The sequence below is a fragment of the Plectropomus leopardus genome, chromosome 20, assembly GCF_026936395.1.
Source record: "Plectropomus leopardus strain MGB_pleo_1.0 chromosome 20, ASM2693639v1, whole genome shotgun sequence".
In the NCBI taxonomy this organism is placed as follows: Eukaryota; Metazoa; Chordata; class Actinopteri; order Perciformes; family Serranidae; genus Plectropomus; species Plectropomus leopardus.
The window spans coordinates 20,080,114-20,097,752 of NC_142195.1; the positions used below are offsets into that span (position 1 = coordinate 20,080,114).

Below are 17,639 nucleotides of genomic sequence, written 5' to 3' on the forward strand. Positions count from 1 at the left end.
CACATCACATAAATAAACTGATCTCATTCCAGTGAGCTGTATAGCCCAATAAAGTATCATTTAAACATTTCTTTTAAAAATATTACCTCATTTTGGTTCTCATTTTGTGGAATTTCCACAACAAATATCAGTCTCTCAGCAGCATCGTATAATATAGCTGAAAGGTTAGCTGTAGATACTGATACCCATATTTAGAGAAGAGGACGCTATTTTTAACCTGTGTGACTAAATTGGCAATTCAATATAAAACACTGGCCAGTGTGCGCTATTTGACCAGTATTGAGAACCTCTGGTATTTTTGGATAATTATAGGTCGGCTGTGAACTTAATACTGTGTGGATCTATTACATCCTTAATTTTGCAAATAACCTACCATATTTGGCCAAACACAGGGGTTGTGTGATAATATTAGTCCCATGAGAATCAGCATCTCTGTCATTTTGGGGTTGTATATTTTTTTGCTTTTTTTTTTTGTTTTCTCTGCACCTCATTTTTGCCTCTTTCTGCATCAAGAGCAGCATTTTGTAGTATTAAACAGCAGATTGGGTGCAAATTCAGGAGGCTCATCTTGCTATACACCATTGAAACTCACCCCAAAAACATCAATTAACCCTTTAAAACCTGGATTGACATCAGTTTTCTTGTGTTGTGTTTAGATGCCTATATATAGTATTTAAAAACCTTTGAATCCTGAGCAAATTGGTTTGTTATATCACACAATCCCCCATATGCTTGTAATTAGACCTACATTACTTTAAAATCATCACTTGAAATGATACGTATAAAATGTAAAAAATGTAAGTTATCGGTGGTTTGCAGAAACGTACCATGCCACCATTTCCTTCCGCTGAATGAGCTTATTGTTGATACTAAAAATGACTGATGAATTTATTTCTCTCAGACCTGTTTGAAGATGATGTTCGGTCAAGGCATTAAAATATTTTTTTGTCTCAAAAAGCTGCCACTGTATGTATCACCCACAGCAAACTAGCAAAAACAGGAAATGCAGGGGACTTTCTGTCCTAGAAACCCAAATCATGCTCAAGAAGAGGCTGCAGGAAACCACTGTAGACTGATGCTATCAGTTTTTGTCGGTCAGTCAGTGTCAAAGTTTGTGTTACTGCTTTGGCTTTGACATTTTTTGGCCATGTGAATGCAGTTGTAGACATCTTGGAGCACAGACTTCTACATATGCACGTACAGTCAGTATTTTCAGTAATCAGTATTAGTCAGCATTTTAAATTTTCTTAGAAGGAAAGATCCTCCAGTGGAGCGTCTTAGGTTTCTTGGAGCATGTTTTGATGTTAGAGGAGAATGAATTTGGCTCAGGACTCTTTTACCAATGTTAATATTTTGGATTTTTTGATGTGTGCATGTTTGTGTACTCTGTGAAAGCTCAGATTATCCATAGTCTTTGATTTGTTTTAGTGCACGGTCTATTTATGAGCTGATGTTCATGTTGTGCCTCTAATGTTCTTATTTGGTTGGATCTTAAAAAAAAAAAGACTCTTCAGTTTGGAATTACTTGAGGTTTTGGAAAGAAAATGAGGTGTGTCTGGACAAGAGCATCAAATATCTTATACATTTACCCCCGTCAGCAAAACTAAATTCAAGGAGGAAGGCGGAGAGTGACATTGTTTAGAAGTTTGCAGAGACAAATCGAAGTAAAAAAAAAATCTGGGTCTCTGAAAGCCTGCAATGTACAATTAATATGGCCCAGTGTCCACAATCTATGTCAAAACAAAAACAAATCATGCTACTTTAATGTACAACAGGGTGAAACCCAGTAAAATGCTTTTTTTTTCACCACGGGAAGAGCTTATATATCAGGACAGAGAACAGAATAGTTCTGCTTCTCTTTTTCTGCTTTGTTTTGTTTACGAAGTTTTTGACACATTTCTGGTGTTCCTGTAATGAAAACTAAAACCAGAATACCTGGATTTCAGGTCCCAAATTGCATCCTTGGACTCCCAACTGACCTGCCCAAAATATTTGTTGTACTGGAAACACTGAGGCCCTTACTGGCCCAGATTCCTGAGTATCTTTATGAATTCAGACTGCCAATTAGCTGATGAATTTCCCTTGAGAGCCGGGAGCTGTCCAAGCAACGCTTCAGTCTGTACTTGTTGTTCTATTTATGTGTGTGTGTGAATGGACACAACTCTGGAAAAGTGTGTAAAGAAAGAAGTAAATGTCTTGGCTATTCTATTTAAAGGAATACTTCACCCACAAAATCACCATCTCAATTATTCATTCCCTGTTTAGTTGAGTTTGGGAGGTAAACGTTTTTCTTGCATGCCTTCATAGTAAGCGAAGAACCAAAAACCAGAGACATTTCTTAGCATGCTGAACGCAAATGTCTAATGATGAAAAAAAAAAAAAAACAACAAGTAACAACAAAAAGCAAATGAGTGTAAGATACTTTTACTGATGCATTGCAAATTGAAAAGAAAGATATGTTTTAGCCCTGGCCTTACTCAGCAATAAATTAACAATAATAAACACAGTACATCACATCGAGCCCCATTGGGTTTGGGCAGAGAATCAAAGCTCTTAATGGGGGCCCCATTTAGCAACAGCAAAACTAATTCATAACATCTGTTTACAAATGTTTACACAACTTGTGTAGTATAATCCAAGTCTAATTTATCTTTTTTTTATGCTTAGTATTTTCCAAACATATACATATTCAATAAAACTTTTATATTTAACAACACTTCCACATATAAGTGGCACTTCCGGGCGAGTGGGTGCATTACTGTGCTCCTACATTCCATTGAGCAGAGTTCAAACGCCAAAGGTCTCTTAGGTGGAAATGAGTAGTTCGCTTGGAGAGAATAAAACTAGCTGTTCCAGGGATAGACTCAGTGTTGCTGTGGGAAAACACACCTTATCTCCTTTCCCATCAGCGCTCCTTCCTCGCTACTTCAGCTCCCAAAGCAAGGAGATAAGAATGAAATTTGATTATTTAATGTCCCTGAAAGATATTAGTGCTAAATTAAAGGAACACAAACCTCTTATATCTTGTGTCGATCTCCCTGTAGGTCACATTACAGATCAGATGACATGACAGCAATGTTGTTTTGTGACTGAGAAGGAGACAAGGAATTTTAGCTATGGAAGTGAAAATAGGACAGGGTGCCTAGTGTGACTTTTCATGCATTTTGTCAGCAATAATAGGAGTGTAAATTACATATTTTAATAAATTTGCAAATATTTATTAGATAAATTTGCTTGTACAATGTGTATATATGTGTTATTACTTTGACATGAGTATTCCAGCTTCTATATTTTAGGATAGATACTGAATGCAAATTTGACACAGTCACATAAACATTAATAACAAATGTACAGATCAGTCATTACTGCAGTGTCTACATTTTAATGGCCAAACACAGGCACTTCTTTGTTTTGTAAATGTTCCAAGTAATTTTCTTGTAATTATAATGAATAATAATAATTTCTTGTCAATATATTTGAGGTCACTTCTTGAATGGAATCAGGCCTATTTGCTCAAGATTCAAAGGGTTAATTAAAAGCTTGAAGGACTTTTTTTCAGTGTTTTTTTTTTAAGGAATGAGAAACATTATTTGTTTGTCAAACATCTACATATCATTGCAAGAGCAGTAAACTTACAGGGAAAAATAGGTCTATTTGTCATCACAAAACAATCAACAGCCTAAAGTAGTGCAAACTGTTGACAGACAGGAGAGGGGGAAACAGCCAACAGACACAAACAACTGCATAAACAAAAAATAAAGCAATAAATACATTTTCAAAGCTTCGTCCGAAATGCCTGCTGTTGGTTTAAATCCCCTCTTTCCCTCCGAAAGACCTAAAAATCCCTTTAAAAATCAGATCAAGGAGTCTTTCTCACGATCTTTTCTTTCAGCATGTAGCTTTTTGATGTGTGTTTTGATCTACTGTTTCAATTTGTCAGACTGGAATTCAGCCACGGATCAACTGACGGAAAATGCAAATCTGGCAGCATATAGGCACCAGATGCAGTCATGGACAGTACATTGAAGACATGACCTGTACTGGGCTGTTTTTAACTTGGCTTTTTCTCCTGCTGCTTCTTTGAAAGAAACTCAGGCATGTTTCCACTGAAAGATCGCAAGTTTTTGGATTAAAGAAATTATAATAAATTAATGCCTTAAAAGTAATTAGAAGTTATTGTATAGCATTGAAAGTACAGGAGATTTTGAGGTGATCCATTTTTTTCTTCGTTTTTTGTCAAAAGGGCAACTGAAGGGCAGTTGGCATATTGGTTTAAAGCACAGCCAAGCAAACTCACGTTGTTTTAATAAGAAAGTCAGTCAATAATGATTGCAACTGAGATCTGATTTCATGCTGCACTTGGCGGGATTAATTTTCCACACAACAGCAGACAGTGAAGTCAGTTATCTTGATGAGGAGTTGGAGGTTTGCAAATGCCTCCTTTTTGTCGCATTCCACTGCCTAAAAAAGACCCAAATAACCATGTATTGTTTTGCAAATACATTTTTAATGAACAGTTGTGATCAGGGCTAAACACAGTGAGGAATGCACTGCATATACTGTTGCGTCTTCACAATAAGACACAACAGTAAGTAAGACGCAATTTTATAGTGAAGCAGAAGCAATAGGAAATGTTGGGTTTGCATTATCAGTAACTTCATACAGCTATTTCGGTTTCATGAGAGTGAACAGTAAACTGTGAGGCTTATATTAAAGGGACCTTTTAAAGTAGGGTTGTAAGAGGTACTTAACCATAGAAGTACCAACACGGAAGCCAAGCAATGTACTGCTGTTGATGGGAGCAACAGCAAAATGGATTTTAGCCAACTAAAAGAAGTGACATATAAACAAATTAATTAGTTTAAGTTTATCAGAATATTTTCACCACTTAACCTTGCTGTCAGAAAGTGATTTCCAAAGGGAAACAGAGGAGATTATATTGCTCTCTTGAGCAAGCCAGACTGAGAAAAAAACATTTTTTTTAGATGGGATTTTTTTGGTGGTCAAAATGCATTTTGTTGCCGCCCCCTCTACAACAGTACATTGCTGAGCTTTTGCGGTGGTAGGCTACGCCAGTCTGATCCTCCAAACCCTCCACTGATAACGGATACCTCATACAACCTCACTTCAAAAGAGCCAAACTACCTCTTTCACGAGATCAAGTTCAAACATTAAGGCTGGATTACACACTGCATCCTTTCCTGAGAATCTTATGTATGAGTGGAGACACTCTGAATCCAGGGCGGGAATGGCGGACTCCGCCACTCAGCCACACTGAAAACTGCCTTAAAAAGGGGTTATAACTGAATGTAACTGAACGTATTTACACTAAATGGCTATTGCTGAAAAAGCAGTCTATAGATGAGGTTTCATGTCATGAAAATCTTACGCAAACAAGAGGTTCTGCTGTCCTTGCCCCTGCTGCGTACAGCATCAGAATAGAAACAGAAACATATTCGAAGATTCCCATGAGAGAAGTTAGCAAAACACCACAAGTCGTTTCTCCTTTCTCTTCTTCTGACCGCATGCAAGGCTTCGCTGCTCCCTACAAGATTTTATTTTTACCATAATTGACAGCTGACACAGCCTCACAAAACGTTTCACTGCCCTCAAACTAAAGAAAATGATGGAAAATGACCAAAGTGCACATGTAATGCAAGAGACATCCCTCTCACCTTTTCCTTTTTGCCCTGAAATTGGACAGTGAAAAAGCAGAAAGTGAGTCAGATTAGAGGAGACACATGAGGGAAAGCTCTGGTGGGATATAACCACTAAAATATCTGTGGACAAAATGTTAGCCCTGTGGTTTCTGCATGAAACTGATGTTATAAGATTTGATTTAACGTGTGGGAAAGTTCCAAAACTCCCTTCCCTTCTCTTTTTTTAATGTTCTCTTATGGGGGCAAAATAGCAGTTTCAATTTTTTTAATGCTTGAGATGAAACTTGCCGAATTGAAGCTACACTTTTGGTTAAAAGCTGCTGCACGTCAGAGGGAAGATATGTGCAGTGTGTGGGACTCATATATTCAATGTGTATGTTTTAAGGGTCATGTATCATGTGATATATGAAGTCAAAACATCTACTTGGGGCCTTACAGATAAGATTTAAGGATAATATGTCTGTGTTTTGCAAAGAAGAATACCATATATGTAAGTCCAGCAAAGTGACCCCGGGTCTCAAGCAAATGAGAATTAATTTGTGGTGATAAGATGTATAAACAACTTCTTTGCTCTAAAAGCGGGACATTAGAGTTTTGGTCAAACTGTTCATGTGAATTTAAACATGAGTAAATCTTAAGCTGCAGGACAAATCCAAACTGCACCCAAGATGTTTAGGAAAGCATTAATTTAATGACGCAAAATGTAAGCATGAATTTGTTTATGATTGACTTAATGTGGTTTTGATCTTCATCCCTACAAAAACTTTGCATGTAGTTAATGATGCGTAGGGTCGGGTCTCTGGGGTAAACCAGGCTTTGTTTTGCCTCATAAAGAGCTAAACAGATGAAAAAAAAATCATTTTGCAGTGGATACTATTTGAGGATCTCTGCATGACAATTTGATTAAAATAAACTCAATAAACTTCTAATCTTCCTCGAGGCAGTGGGGCCAACTGCTGCTGTTGTTCACTTGAATTCACTTCATGTTGTGTCCAGATGTCGAGATTGACTGCTTACAACTTCAGATTTTGGCTCATAATTGTCAGATCTTTTTCTTCAGTGTCATGCTAATCCAGGTCTGTACAGTGCAAACAGGAAGTGCGAGTAGCCAAAGCAGCATGACAGAGTGCAAACACACACACGCGATTTCATTCAAAAATATGAAAAAAAAAACGCAACTTTGTAGATTTAGAAAATCATTTTTAAAAAGCTAATAATTATGTCACAAAATCATTATAATTACCCTATATTGCCCAGAGTTAGTTTGTTTTTTAAGATGTTTTATGTTTTTTTTTAATGTACTAAAAGCATCTGTAAAATGTTCATATTTAGCATCTTAAATTTGTTTTCAATACAAGATTCCCTCCTGGTAAGTTCGCTCCACCACTCAGTAAAGGTCAAGGAAAGATTGTGGTCTTGGTTCAGTATTTAAGTCAGCTAAAGTTAACTCCCATTTGAATCTTGAATCATGTTGATTTTTTCCACTATAGATTTTTTTCTGACCTTAACCATGTTTTCAGTATCCTGATCCATGCTGCAAATTACATTTCCCCCGGAACATATTTGCCAATGCAGATTAGTTGTGTATGAGTGTAATTTGTTTGGGACAGAGCTACATTTCTGTGGTGAGATTTTTGACCTCAGACTCTCTTTCCGTGTTTGTTTGTAATCCGGATGCATGTTTCCCTGAATTTTCTCCTCAGCATTATTATCTTATTCTGATCCCTCCCCTGGTGGCTGCTGCAAGTCTTTTCCCTGACTGTGTGACAGACTGACAGAGACATGGACACACAGAGTGTGTTTACACTGTAAACACACTTGCTGGACAGAAAACACACAAAACAGAGAAGTAGAAGTTACAGAACATTTCTGTTTATAGTTCCCCCTCGCCTGCCTCCACATGGGACTGTGTGTGTGTGTGTGAGTGGCTACTGTAGTGAATACTAACAACTAGCAAATCATGGAGGTTTACCTGAGGGTATCTAACTGGACTTCCGTTCAGGTGTGTGTTAATTCGTGTGTGTATTTTCTAGTTGCTTATGAGGTCCTGTAGTCTTCACACAGAAGGACGCATTATTAAATTCCTCCACTGTTAAGGACTTTTTGCCACTTCAGCCAAGTTTATTGTTTCCATTTGCTCTGGGACTGAGCAAAAGTTAATTTATGGTTTATCGAAAGACACGCTGGTGGAAAGACATATTACTGTCCATTTTCTCAGTGGAACATTTAACTAGTTAACTCTGAAAAACATGTTGAAGTGGATGATTAGTCTGCATGTCAATAATGGTTGTTCCTGGAAGTATAAGTATAAGTATAATAATTTAAACCACAGTATTTTGCTTTTTTAAAAATGTATTAAACCCCTGAAAAACGTATCTCTATTCATTAATTTTGTATATTCGTATGTTTTTACCATGAAAAAAAATCACAGTTGAAATGAGCTGAGCTTACTTTTTGTAGATGAACTCATTGTGAGTGCCGAAGTAGTGCGTGTTGGCCGTACTCTTCGGTTTACTGGCTAATGTGGCAAAGTACAGGCGCTCGCTCTGTGTGACACACACACACACACAAACTGTTGTTAGAAACTGATGTGAGACCAGTTCACATCTGTGATCTCATCAACTGAATAGACTCTGGCTCCAAATAACGTCACCACTGCAAGATGGAAGCGGACGTATCTGGGATATTTTAGCTTTGTTATTGTTTAGTGGGAGGATGTAGAGATGTCCATCTTTAAACAACATCTTTGGCTGTGCCCTGGAATTTCCCGAACAGAGTAAAAAATGTAGAACCAAAAGTTTCAATGATCAGTGTCCTGAATCCACAGTATTTCTCTCAGCTAGCTACATTCTTCATGAACACACTTGTCGAGTGATCCACTGCTAAGAGTACGACAACAGTCAGAGGACAGAGTGTCTGCAGATAGATACACTGCCAAATACTTCTAGTAGGTCAAAAGTGCTGACTCACTTTTGTATTGTTTTTCAGGAATATCGTGCATAGTATACCTTTAGGTTTCCACAGGACAAAAACATGTTACACTTGGAAACACTAAAACTTTCAAGGCTGGACTAACATCCATTCGGATAAAACAAATACATTTTGCTGCTGAGTTAACCTCACAGACCAATAAAAACATACAGCGCAATGAATCTCTAAATATTTTCCTTTTTGCTATGTTAAGTATTTTTGTATTTGCACTTTAAATAAATTGTTACTGCAAAAACTAAACAAATGCTAAAATATCTTTTTGCTTTTTTAAACTTTCAATATGTGTTGGCCTCAGAAAGTGTCTTTTTTTTAACCCTGTCTCTCAGAGGATTTTGCTGCCTACTTTGAGAAGAATGTCTACAATAGTTCCCAGTCGCTCTTTATTCGATTCCCATGCCTCCTTCTTCTGTTCCCACTGACTCTTTCACAGAAACCTCTCTGCTTGTTTCTGCCAGCACAACTATGATACTTTTTAACATTTTTCTCCTGCACTTTACTTACAATACCAATCGAGTCTTTTTCTTTGATTACTGGAGGCAGATTTTCTGTAAAACTATCTTTTGTTTTGATTTTACTTGTTTTATTCTTATTGCGGAAGTCCTTGTGATGACAGATGTCCTGACAATGAGACATTACAGGCTAAAGTCAGCAGGAAAAACCTACAAGATCACCTACCTACTGTGTAACTGCGAACTGTCAATTATGCATACATCGACATGTATGAAAAAAATCAATAAGGCCTTTAAAGTCTTCTATTATGTCCTAACGTCAATCATATAGATAGGTAATCACAAGTGTCAATACATTGAATGGCTACCACTGAAAAAAAACTGAACAAAATTAAAAAATGGGGTTCATTTCATCAAAATGTCAAAAGGAATAGCTCAGCAGACAAAGGACGAATTCTTAAGTTAGACATGCGTTAAATCTTGGTTAGAATTAAAAACGCATTGACAATTTTATAAATTGTGTAACAACAAGAGCATTTACTAAAGAAGTCTGTCTTTTCTTCAGATTGTCCTTCCTGCCAAATCGGAGCTACAGCGACAACGGTCGGACGATACTGGCCAACGAGCAAGAGTCCCAGGACTCTCTTGGGCCACTATGAGGACGTCTTGACAGAGCTGTGACTTTATCTGCTGATGTGTGTGACCTGACCTCTTGTCTGACCTGGATATCCACTCTATGATTCAGCATCATATGACTTTTTTTGAATGCGTATGTTGATGCAGTCAAGGGTTAGAGTCAGATCTGACTTATGGTGACTCTGAATGAGAAAAAAATGAACCATCTTGACCTAAATTACTGGTTGTAGAGAGTCTGTGAACCAAAACACACTGCCAATATGTCTCCAGGTTCTTTAAAACCCAAAGAACTGTTCTTCTCAGTCAAACATCTGGATCACAAGGAATGAGTCAGCGTCCAGCGCCACACATCCCAGAAAACTACAACACACTACTGGTAACCATGATGGATGAGGCAAGATTCCTCCTGTGCTTTTTCACCTCTGTGATGCCATCGGATCATAGTCACAACAGAGCTGACTGCCGGCTGGTCACACTGGTGACTGCAGGTCTCTTTAAAGTTCAGTTTATTGTCTGTATTCTTGTCTTTTACCAGCATCAACTGCACTCTGAAGCTGCTGAATGTAATGTCAAAAGTGGATGTTTTTTATTTGTATCATTTATTTCATATTCTGTTTTGAAACAGCAGTTAACAGAACAGCAGTGGTTGAGGACGTGAAATCAGAAATGGACGACTTCAGTCAGATGAAACACAGCAACATAGATACTGTTCTATCATCAATCATTGTGATGAAACACTTGCCTAAACCTTTTGTGGCACATAAAATATTGTTACACTTAAATTTGTGTGTTGAAGTATGTTGTGTTGCATGTCCGTCCACACCCAACGGAGCTGGGAATCGCTAAAATATTCCGATACAAGTAGCCTTAAAGTCATTATACAGCAGAAATGCAGCTCAGATCAATATAGAGCTGTAGAGCTGGCTGTTTTTCTGAGTTTGTTTGGCAGTACAAGTGACCCCTTCATATTATGTGGAGTGATTTAACCATTTGAAATGTGGATCAACATCAGTTGTCTTGCACAGCTTTCACAGGTATTTAAACTGTTAAAACGTGGGCAGGTTTGAATGAAATCATGAAATGTCCTGCAAATTGCAAATAAATAGCAAAAGGTGACAATAAAATTACCTAAAAAGTTTGCTAAAAATAAATTGAAACAGAAAATCATTAGAAAATTATGAAATATATAAAAATTGAAAAATCTAAAAAAAATATATTTGTTTTTATTATTTCTTTTTTTTTTTTTTTTTACTTTAATTTGGTTTTATGTTAGCACTTTTTCAGGTAATTTCCTGTTTTTGTTCTGTCACTTTTGCCTTCCTCTTTTTCTTTTTTTTTTTTGGCTAATTTCAGGTACTATTCTGGCAACTTTTTACTAGATTCTTGATAATTTGGGGGTCATTTCTTGTTAATTTGCTCATTGTCTTCTACGTTTTTGAAAAAATGAAGCCCGATTTGCTCAGGTTTAAAAAGGTTAAAGGTATATTCAAAAATGCTTCTTTAACAGATTTAGTTCTCCATGTTTGATGTTAGTTTACATATTTAAACTCAGTCTGTCTCACTGTGTCTGTCTATCACAACGCATTCAGGAGATCGACACTCAGAGGTGTGATACCAGCCGCCTACACTCTGTCTTCACATTTTAATTTCAGTGTCTCTCTGCATCTCTGCTTCAGAAAACAAGTTAACTCATCATCTTTTTAAACAAAATGGTAATGCACAACCTCATAGTCGAGCTTCAAACATGACAAGCTGCATAAATGTCTCGTTACGATGTGGTGACTTTCAATAGTCCACTGTGCCCTTTATTTCATCTTAATTGATCATAATGGAGATGGTGAATAAACAGAGAATTTGACAGTGATTTGATGTACATTGATTCATATCAGTTCTATCAAACGTGGCGAGTCTTTTAAACCATGACAAAATTTCTCCAGATCCCGAAATTAATGTCATGTTAGATCAGAGTTGGTAGAGCTGTATAGTTATGGCTCATTAAACCTGCATGAATTTAACTTTGAAGACTTCATTTACATATCACTACCTCACAAATGAGTTGGTGAACGTTTTAGCGTTTTCGCAATCATATCTCTGAAATCCAAAAAAATTGCCAGTTTTTTTCTACCCGGAATTGATTCGCTCTATACTTAAAAAAAATAATCACGATAATTGTGAGAACAACCAAAAGTAGTTCTTTGACTGCACAGGTCTAGATCAATGGGTCAGTAAACAGTCAGTGTTCTGTCCGACAACTCACAAAAACATTACTTAAAATGACTCAACTGTTGTATTTACTGTATCAACATCAATACAACTATATTATGCCATATCATGATCTCCAAATTTCACTTTGTGACCAGCTTGAGGGTCCCACAACCTTTTTTGAGAAAACCTGTCTAACATGTCAAATATGGTGAGCATCTCGTCAAATGTGCTTTTTTCTATCAAGCAAATACATTTCCCCCCATTTTAGGCAAGTCAGTGACTATTTTAGTCTTTGATCATCTTATGTTGATAATTTACACATCATGACTTGAGCTCCATCTACAGTAAGACAACATGAGCATCAAGCACAGGCTAATATTATTTCATGTGGGCCTGAAACACATTTTTAACAAGCCTTTATTGCTGTTGGCGGTGGCAGACGGCAATTACACACAAAGCCCCTCGTCAGGAAACCGATTTGGTAACGGCAAACACGATTATCTCCAATCATTCCCTCTGCCGCTGAAAACCGTCTCGGAGCTGATTTGCTGGGTTGATTGGTGCTGACCTCCAAGTCTGCTGGCCATTAACCAATCAGAGAAAGTCCAGAGGAGGTTTTCATTATTCTGCGAGCCCTCTCAAAACTCACTGACTCCAACACAATCTCCCTGGCTTTACCTTCTGTCTAAAGCATGAAGATCTCAATGCTTTGTCTGGTAGCACAGCAGTACCAGGTCTGGACCCAGATTTTCTAAAAGCGTCTTGGCTGGCAGATTATTTGGAATTTAAAATAGGAACAGCAAATTATTTTTAACCCTATATGAGGCACAGATACCATATTTTATCCTTCTATGGGCCACAAGAAATTAGTCCTCTTAGTTTTTGTTCCTGTGTGAATCCAGTCTAATCTGCTTTTCTTGCAGATATGTCCACTGAAAAAACATTCTGTTCAAGGATTTAAAATGTGATTTTTTAATAAAGTCTTCCAGCGGATTATTAGTTATCTCCTTCCATGTGAAGGTAAGAGGTGGGCCTCAACATCAAAGTAGTCACCCTGAGCCTTGCCAGGTTCAAAGAGGCTAAAAAGAAGAGAAGTTATGACGTCATATCACTGGGTTACAAAACATGAACAGTATGTGCACTTGCTAAGAGGCTAAATAGTTGGTGCACGATCATAGAAATTGGGGGTACTGATGTGTTTCGCTGAGGCAGCTACAGTCAGTCTGGGTGGAAATGTATTTTATACAAAAATTAAAGATATAAGAAATGCAAACCACGTCTTTTAAATTAATCTGCAAGTTGTTCTGTAATAAATGAGTATATCCTTTTAAAAAAGACTATAAACAAATGATTTCAATTTAAAAACGTTCTACTGTATATCAGCTACCATCAATTTGTGCATCCCTGAAAAATTCTGTCATGCAAAGAGCCCCTCAGAAAACACCATCCCTTTTTTCTAGTGTTATCTGCTTCAACCCTTCAACAACACAGCTTCATTATGGTCCAGTGCTTTTGTCATACCCCACAGCACCCATGGTCAGAGGCTGAGTCCCAGTCTGCATCTAAGGCCACATCCACACTACTACATTTTCATTTAAAAAAGTTTTCATTCCCCCAAGCATTTTAGCACAGTTTAAGAACTGATCTGTGTCCTTAATAGTACTTCTGAAAACCCATATCACATTACCTTTAACAAAATAGTGGGTGTGCTTGTACTGTAAAAAAGAAGCAGACGGTCTCTCAGGTTGACTCCTGAGTAACAGAAAATACTGCGGAGATGGTGATAAGTATGACCGAGATTTCTTCACTTGGACCGACGATGAAGTATAACTGTAATAACTAGCACGAGTATAAAGCAGTCAAGTTAGTGGAGGACAGATTGGGAATGACTGAAAAGCAATTACGGCCACATATCATGCAACATATCAGAGCAACACGCCAGGAGCATTACTAATCGCTGGAGGAAGCCATGGCAATGGGGAAGGAGTTAACCGTGAACAGCTTCCACACTCTAACAAAAAATAAATAAAAACTTTGACAAGCAACCATAGAATATGAAAATAATGGACATAGCTACTGTGATGTCACCCACTGGTTTGTGGACCATATGTGGGCGAGAAGCTGCCGCTGTGGAGGAGTGATGTGGATCTGAAGGAGAAGCCGAGGACACTTACAGCCTGTCACTCAGAGCGACCTGCCTTTAATTATGTGTAACTTTAAGCCTAAAAAAATATGTAAACAGGTAAGTTTGTAATTCACCCCCATGCAGGTGAATTTTATTCTATAGCTTTAAGAGTGTTTTCGAACAATATTTTTGGTTTTAAAAGGGAAAAGACTACAAGAATGAACCTTAATTTCTTAGTTTGGCAAATGTACGTCTGTTCAAATTTCCACTTGCTTACGAGCAGCGCACAGCAGCTACCCTGAGCTTCTCTGCAGGAACCATCTGTAACTGACACTAGGCTGTCCCCGAGCCTTACTTCCTTTATGGAGGACAGTTCAGACCCAACTGCCCAACAACGATAAATAAAAGCCTGTGAAACTGAGAAATTATGTTTTCAGTGACCTGATGAGAAGCATTTACACCAACATAAAGTCCTCCTTGAAAGAGCATAAAATAAAGATATAAAAGACTTATATTGGCTACAGGCTGCCTACTTGGTGGGACTCTGTTTATGTTTTGAAATGTCAAAAAAATGCTGTTATGTATGCATGAGAATACTAAAACGTATTCACATTGATTTAAAAAATGACACAATCAAGCCAACACTATACTCCATTTCAAGTAAGCAGTAAGGCCCACACCCTTCTTGCAAACACTGTAAACATCCTGTATGAAGTACTGTATATCTGTTCAGTTACAGACTGCAGGGAGATAAAACAATACCAGTTGCTGTCAAGTGTGCTGTAACATCCTACATGCTGTTTATGTCCTCTTTTACCACTAGATGTAGCTACAATACCAGCAACCAAAATTGTGTTTTCTGTTGTATTCCACCACGTCAGGTTGAATATGATTTCATATCGTGGAGTCAAAGTTTCAGCTTACTGGGAAACTTTAATAGTACTGAGTCATCCTTCATTTTATTACGTACACCTGTGCTTTTCCTACAATGACAAGACTGCTGCTGTTAGAAATTCCCATTAAACAACTATGGAAATGTTGCTGTATGACACACTCTGCTGGTATTTTACCTAAACTAATAATGTTTTGCTTTAATTTGAGCACTGTTTTGTCATGCTAGCAGAATTTTAGATTTTATACTTCTCTGTCTGCTCTTTTCTGCCCTTTTCCACACTTAATTTCTTTATTGTAAAAAAAAACCCACATATACACACACACACACACACACAATAACACAGCCTTGAAATATTTTTCTTGCAGCTTCATTGCATAGTGCGAAAGTTTAGCATTTTTAGTGCAACTAAGCACATATCAACAGTCCTCTTATGTTCATCAGCGCTTGCAGAGTACTGGTTCAAGGTCCCTCAAATACACCAAGCACAGGAGCAATCAATGAACATCAATCAGGTGCAATCAATGAGCCGTCAACTGAGCACAAAGAGGAACTTCCACAGCTGCACATTGGTTAATGCAAAGAAATATATGACAGAAATGACAAGAAAGAAAGAAAGAAAGAAAGAAAGAAAGAAAGAAAGAAAAAGCTATTTTGTTTGGTGATAAATTAAGAATTTAGATTTTTCTTTTTTTACACCCTTCATTGCGTCTGCTAGTGACAGTTCATTACAGATTTGTTAGAAGCATGCTGCCTGCTTTACAGTAAAACATCCAGAGTTACACAGAAACAGGGTTGAATCAGATAAACCAACCTGATTTAGACTTTTTTTGCAATTAATGTGTATTTGGTTACAAGCTGATATTCAGACGTCAACATGATCTCATCCCTTCCCTTCATAATTTGACACTTGCACTGCCTTTTGCATAGTATTCTGACGCAGAAGCAGTCAGCATTTAAATTTGGACAACAAAAATACTTGGTTAGGGTTTGGAAAAGATTGTGATTGACGTCAGCCATGTGAGTCAAGTAACAACTAACCTCTGACTAACAAGTGATGTGACATAAGAACTTAGCGTTGACTTTTAGTTTCACACGGCACAAGAACACGGGTCTCCTGGTTCAAAAGCCACATTTACACCAAACATTTATAAGATAAAAGGCATGGTACACATGGAAAGTGTGGTACGTTACCCATATAGATGGGTATAGATGTATAGATATGTACCTAATCCCTAGTATCTGTTTAGCATTTCTACCGTAGACAGTACTGTTGAAGTTGTGGTTGTTGTTACACACTGCACCTTTTTGATGGTCCATCTTTGATGGCCCTCTCTTGACCAATCAATGGATGATCCGCTAAATTTTTGAAGAGTTTTACGAAGCATTAACATCTCTTGTCGCACCTGCTGCATCATGCCTACTGAAAAGCACATAGCCAAAGCATCATGTGACATATAAAAAAAGTGTTTCCATTGCAGTTTCACGAAAAATGAATCGCCTGAAAAACACATATTTTATATTCGCAATTCAAATTTGCACAGTTTGAGGGTTAATGGAAGCAACATTTTCAGTGTGTAACAAACTGAACTGAACTATAGTCCTGTCCTGTCCTGTGCGTGTTGGACACACACACATAAATGGCCCATAACAATTAAAAATGATACAGATGGATTTACATTGAAGTTGGCTAAAAGTCCAGTCTGTCTAATACAGACGCTAAAGGATGCCGTCTTTATAGGTACACAAGGGGCACTACTCAAGTGGCTTTTTTTGACGCCTTGGGAGTGAGACCAGGCTAACCTGGCTGATCAGAAAACAGCAAACATGACCATTTTTTCCTGCTGCTGGTCACTTTTTAACCAAGACATAATTACTACTCTATGTCCTCGAAGATGTTGTGTAATAACTGCACAACACTTTTCAGGAACACTGCACACGAGTAGGCTTCATGGACATTAATGAAACTTTTGCACACTCATAACTAAATTCAAACTTGGTTCAAGGCACTAAATGGGTCATGTTCTGAGAAAAAGGACAAATACATCTGAAAGAGTCAGTGTGTCAACAGAGTCAACAGAATGAGTTTTTTTTATACCTAACCTTACGCAAACACTTAAACCAAGTCTTTACCTTTCTTAGAGGCAATTAAAGTAGGCAACGACGTGACAGCAGCAGGCACTTTGTGTGTGCGTGACTTTTCCTGAGTTACACCTAATCCTCCTTAAACATTTACGTTCCCCTTCAACGCGTCAAGGAGTTAATAATAAGAAGAACGAAAACTCTTGTGATTGGTGTCTTCTGTAGGACCCCTGTAATCCTTGAGAAATGTTGGGGGAGAAGAGAAGGCTAAGTGGTGGCATGTCGTGGGGTTATCAGAAGTGACGCTGGGTTTCAAAGGTCCTTTTTTGTGTTAGAAGAAGGTCTGAAAATTCAGCTTTGTTGTTTTTTTACAGTTTTTCACAGCATATTCCACAGCAGTTTTCTTTTAAAGCTTAACCTGCTACATCCACGGATACTTTATGTGCAATCATTAGTTTCCCCAACCAAAGAATTTCTGCACAAAACATCAGAGATTGTTTCAGAAAAGCTCATCTATGTGCCTGTTGTCCTCACCATGCTCTCGACCTAACGGAAGCATGTTGTCATAATCGGCGTAAGGGAGCATCTGGTTTGAGAAG

General features: G+C 37.7%; 2 protein-coding genes across 17 annotated transcripts in view; one reads left to right on the forward strand and one right to left on the reverse strand.

Moving 5' to 3' along the window:
- Positions 1-14,725, forward strand: part of LOC121959868 (5-hydroxytryptamine receptor 4) — a 51,061-nt gene extending 36,336 nt beyond the window's left edge. The window contains exon 7 of the mRNA XM_042509386.2: positions 9,666-14,725. Coding sequence (XP_042365320.1) covers positions 9,666-9,759 — 94 coding nt within the window. The 3' untranslated portion in view covers positions 9,760-14,725. The remainder of the gene's footprint in view (positions 1-9,665) is intronic.
- LOC121959656 (progestin and adipoQ receptor family member 3-like) overlaps positions 1-17,639 on the reverse strand; it is a 45,080-nt gene that overhangs the window by 2,217 nt on the left and 25,224 nt on the right. For 3 of the 16 annotated variants that reach the window (XM_088071399.1, XM_088071396.1, XM_088071394.1), the window contains exon 12: positions 3,015-3,089. The exons of 10 other annotated variants lie outside the window; for them this stretch is intronic. The gene's annotated coding sequence lies outside the window, so the exon portion shown is untranslated. Of the gene's footprint in view, positions 1-3,014; positions 3,090-8,111; positions 8,207-17,639 lie in introns of all 16 variants that reach the window. 3 more of the 16 variants (XM_088071393.1, XM_088071392.1, XM_088071395.1) reach the window with 2 other exon arrangements.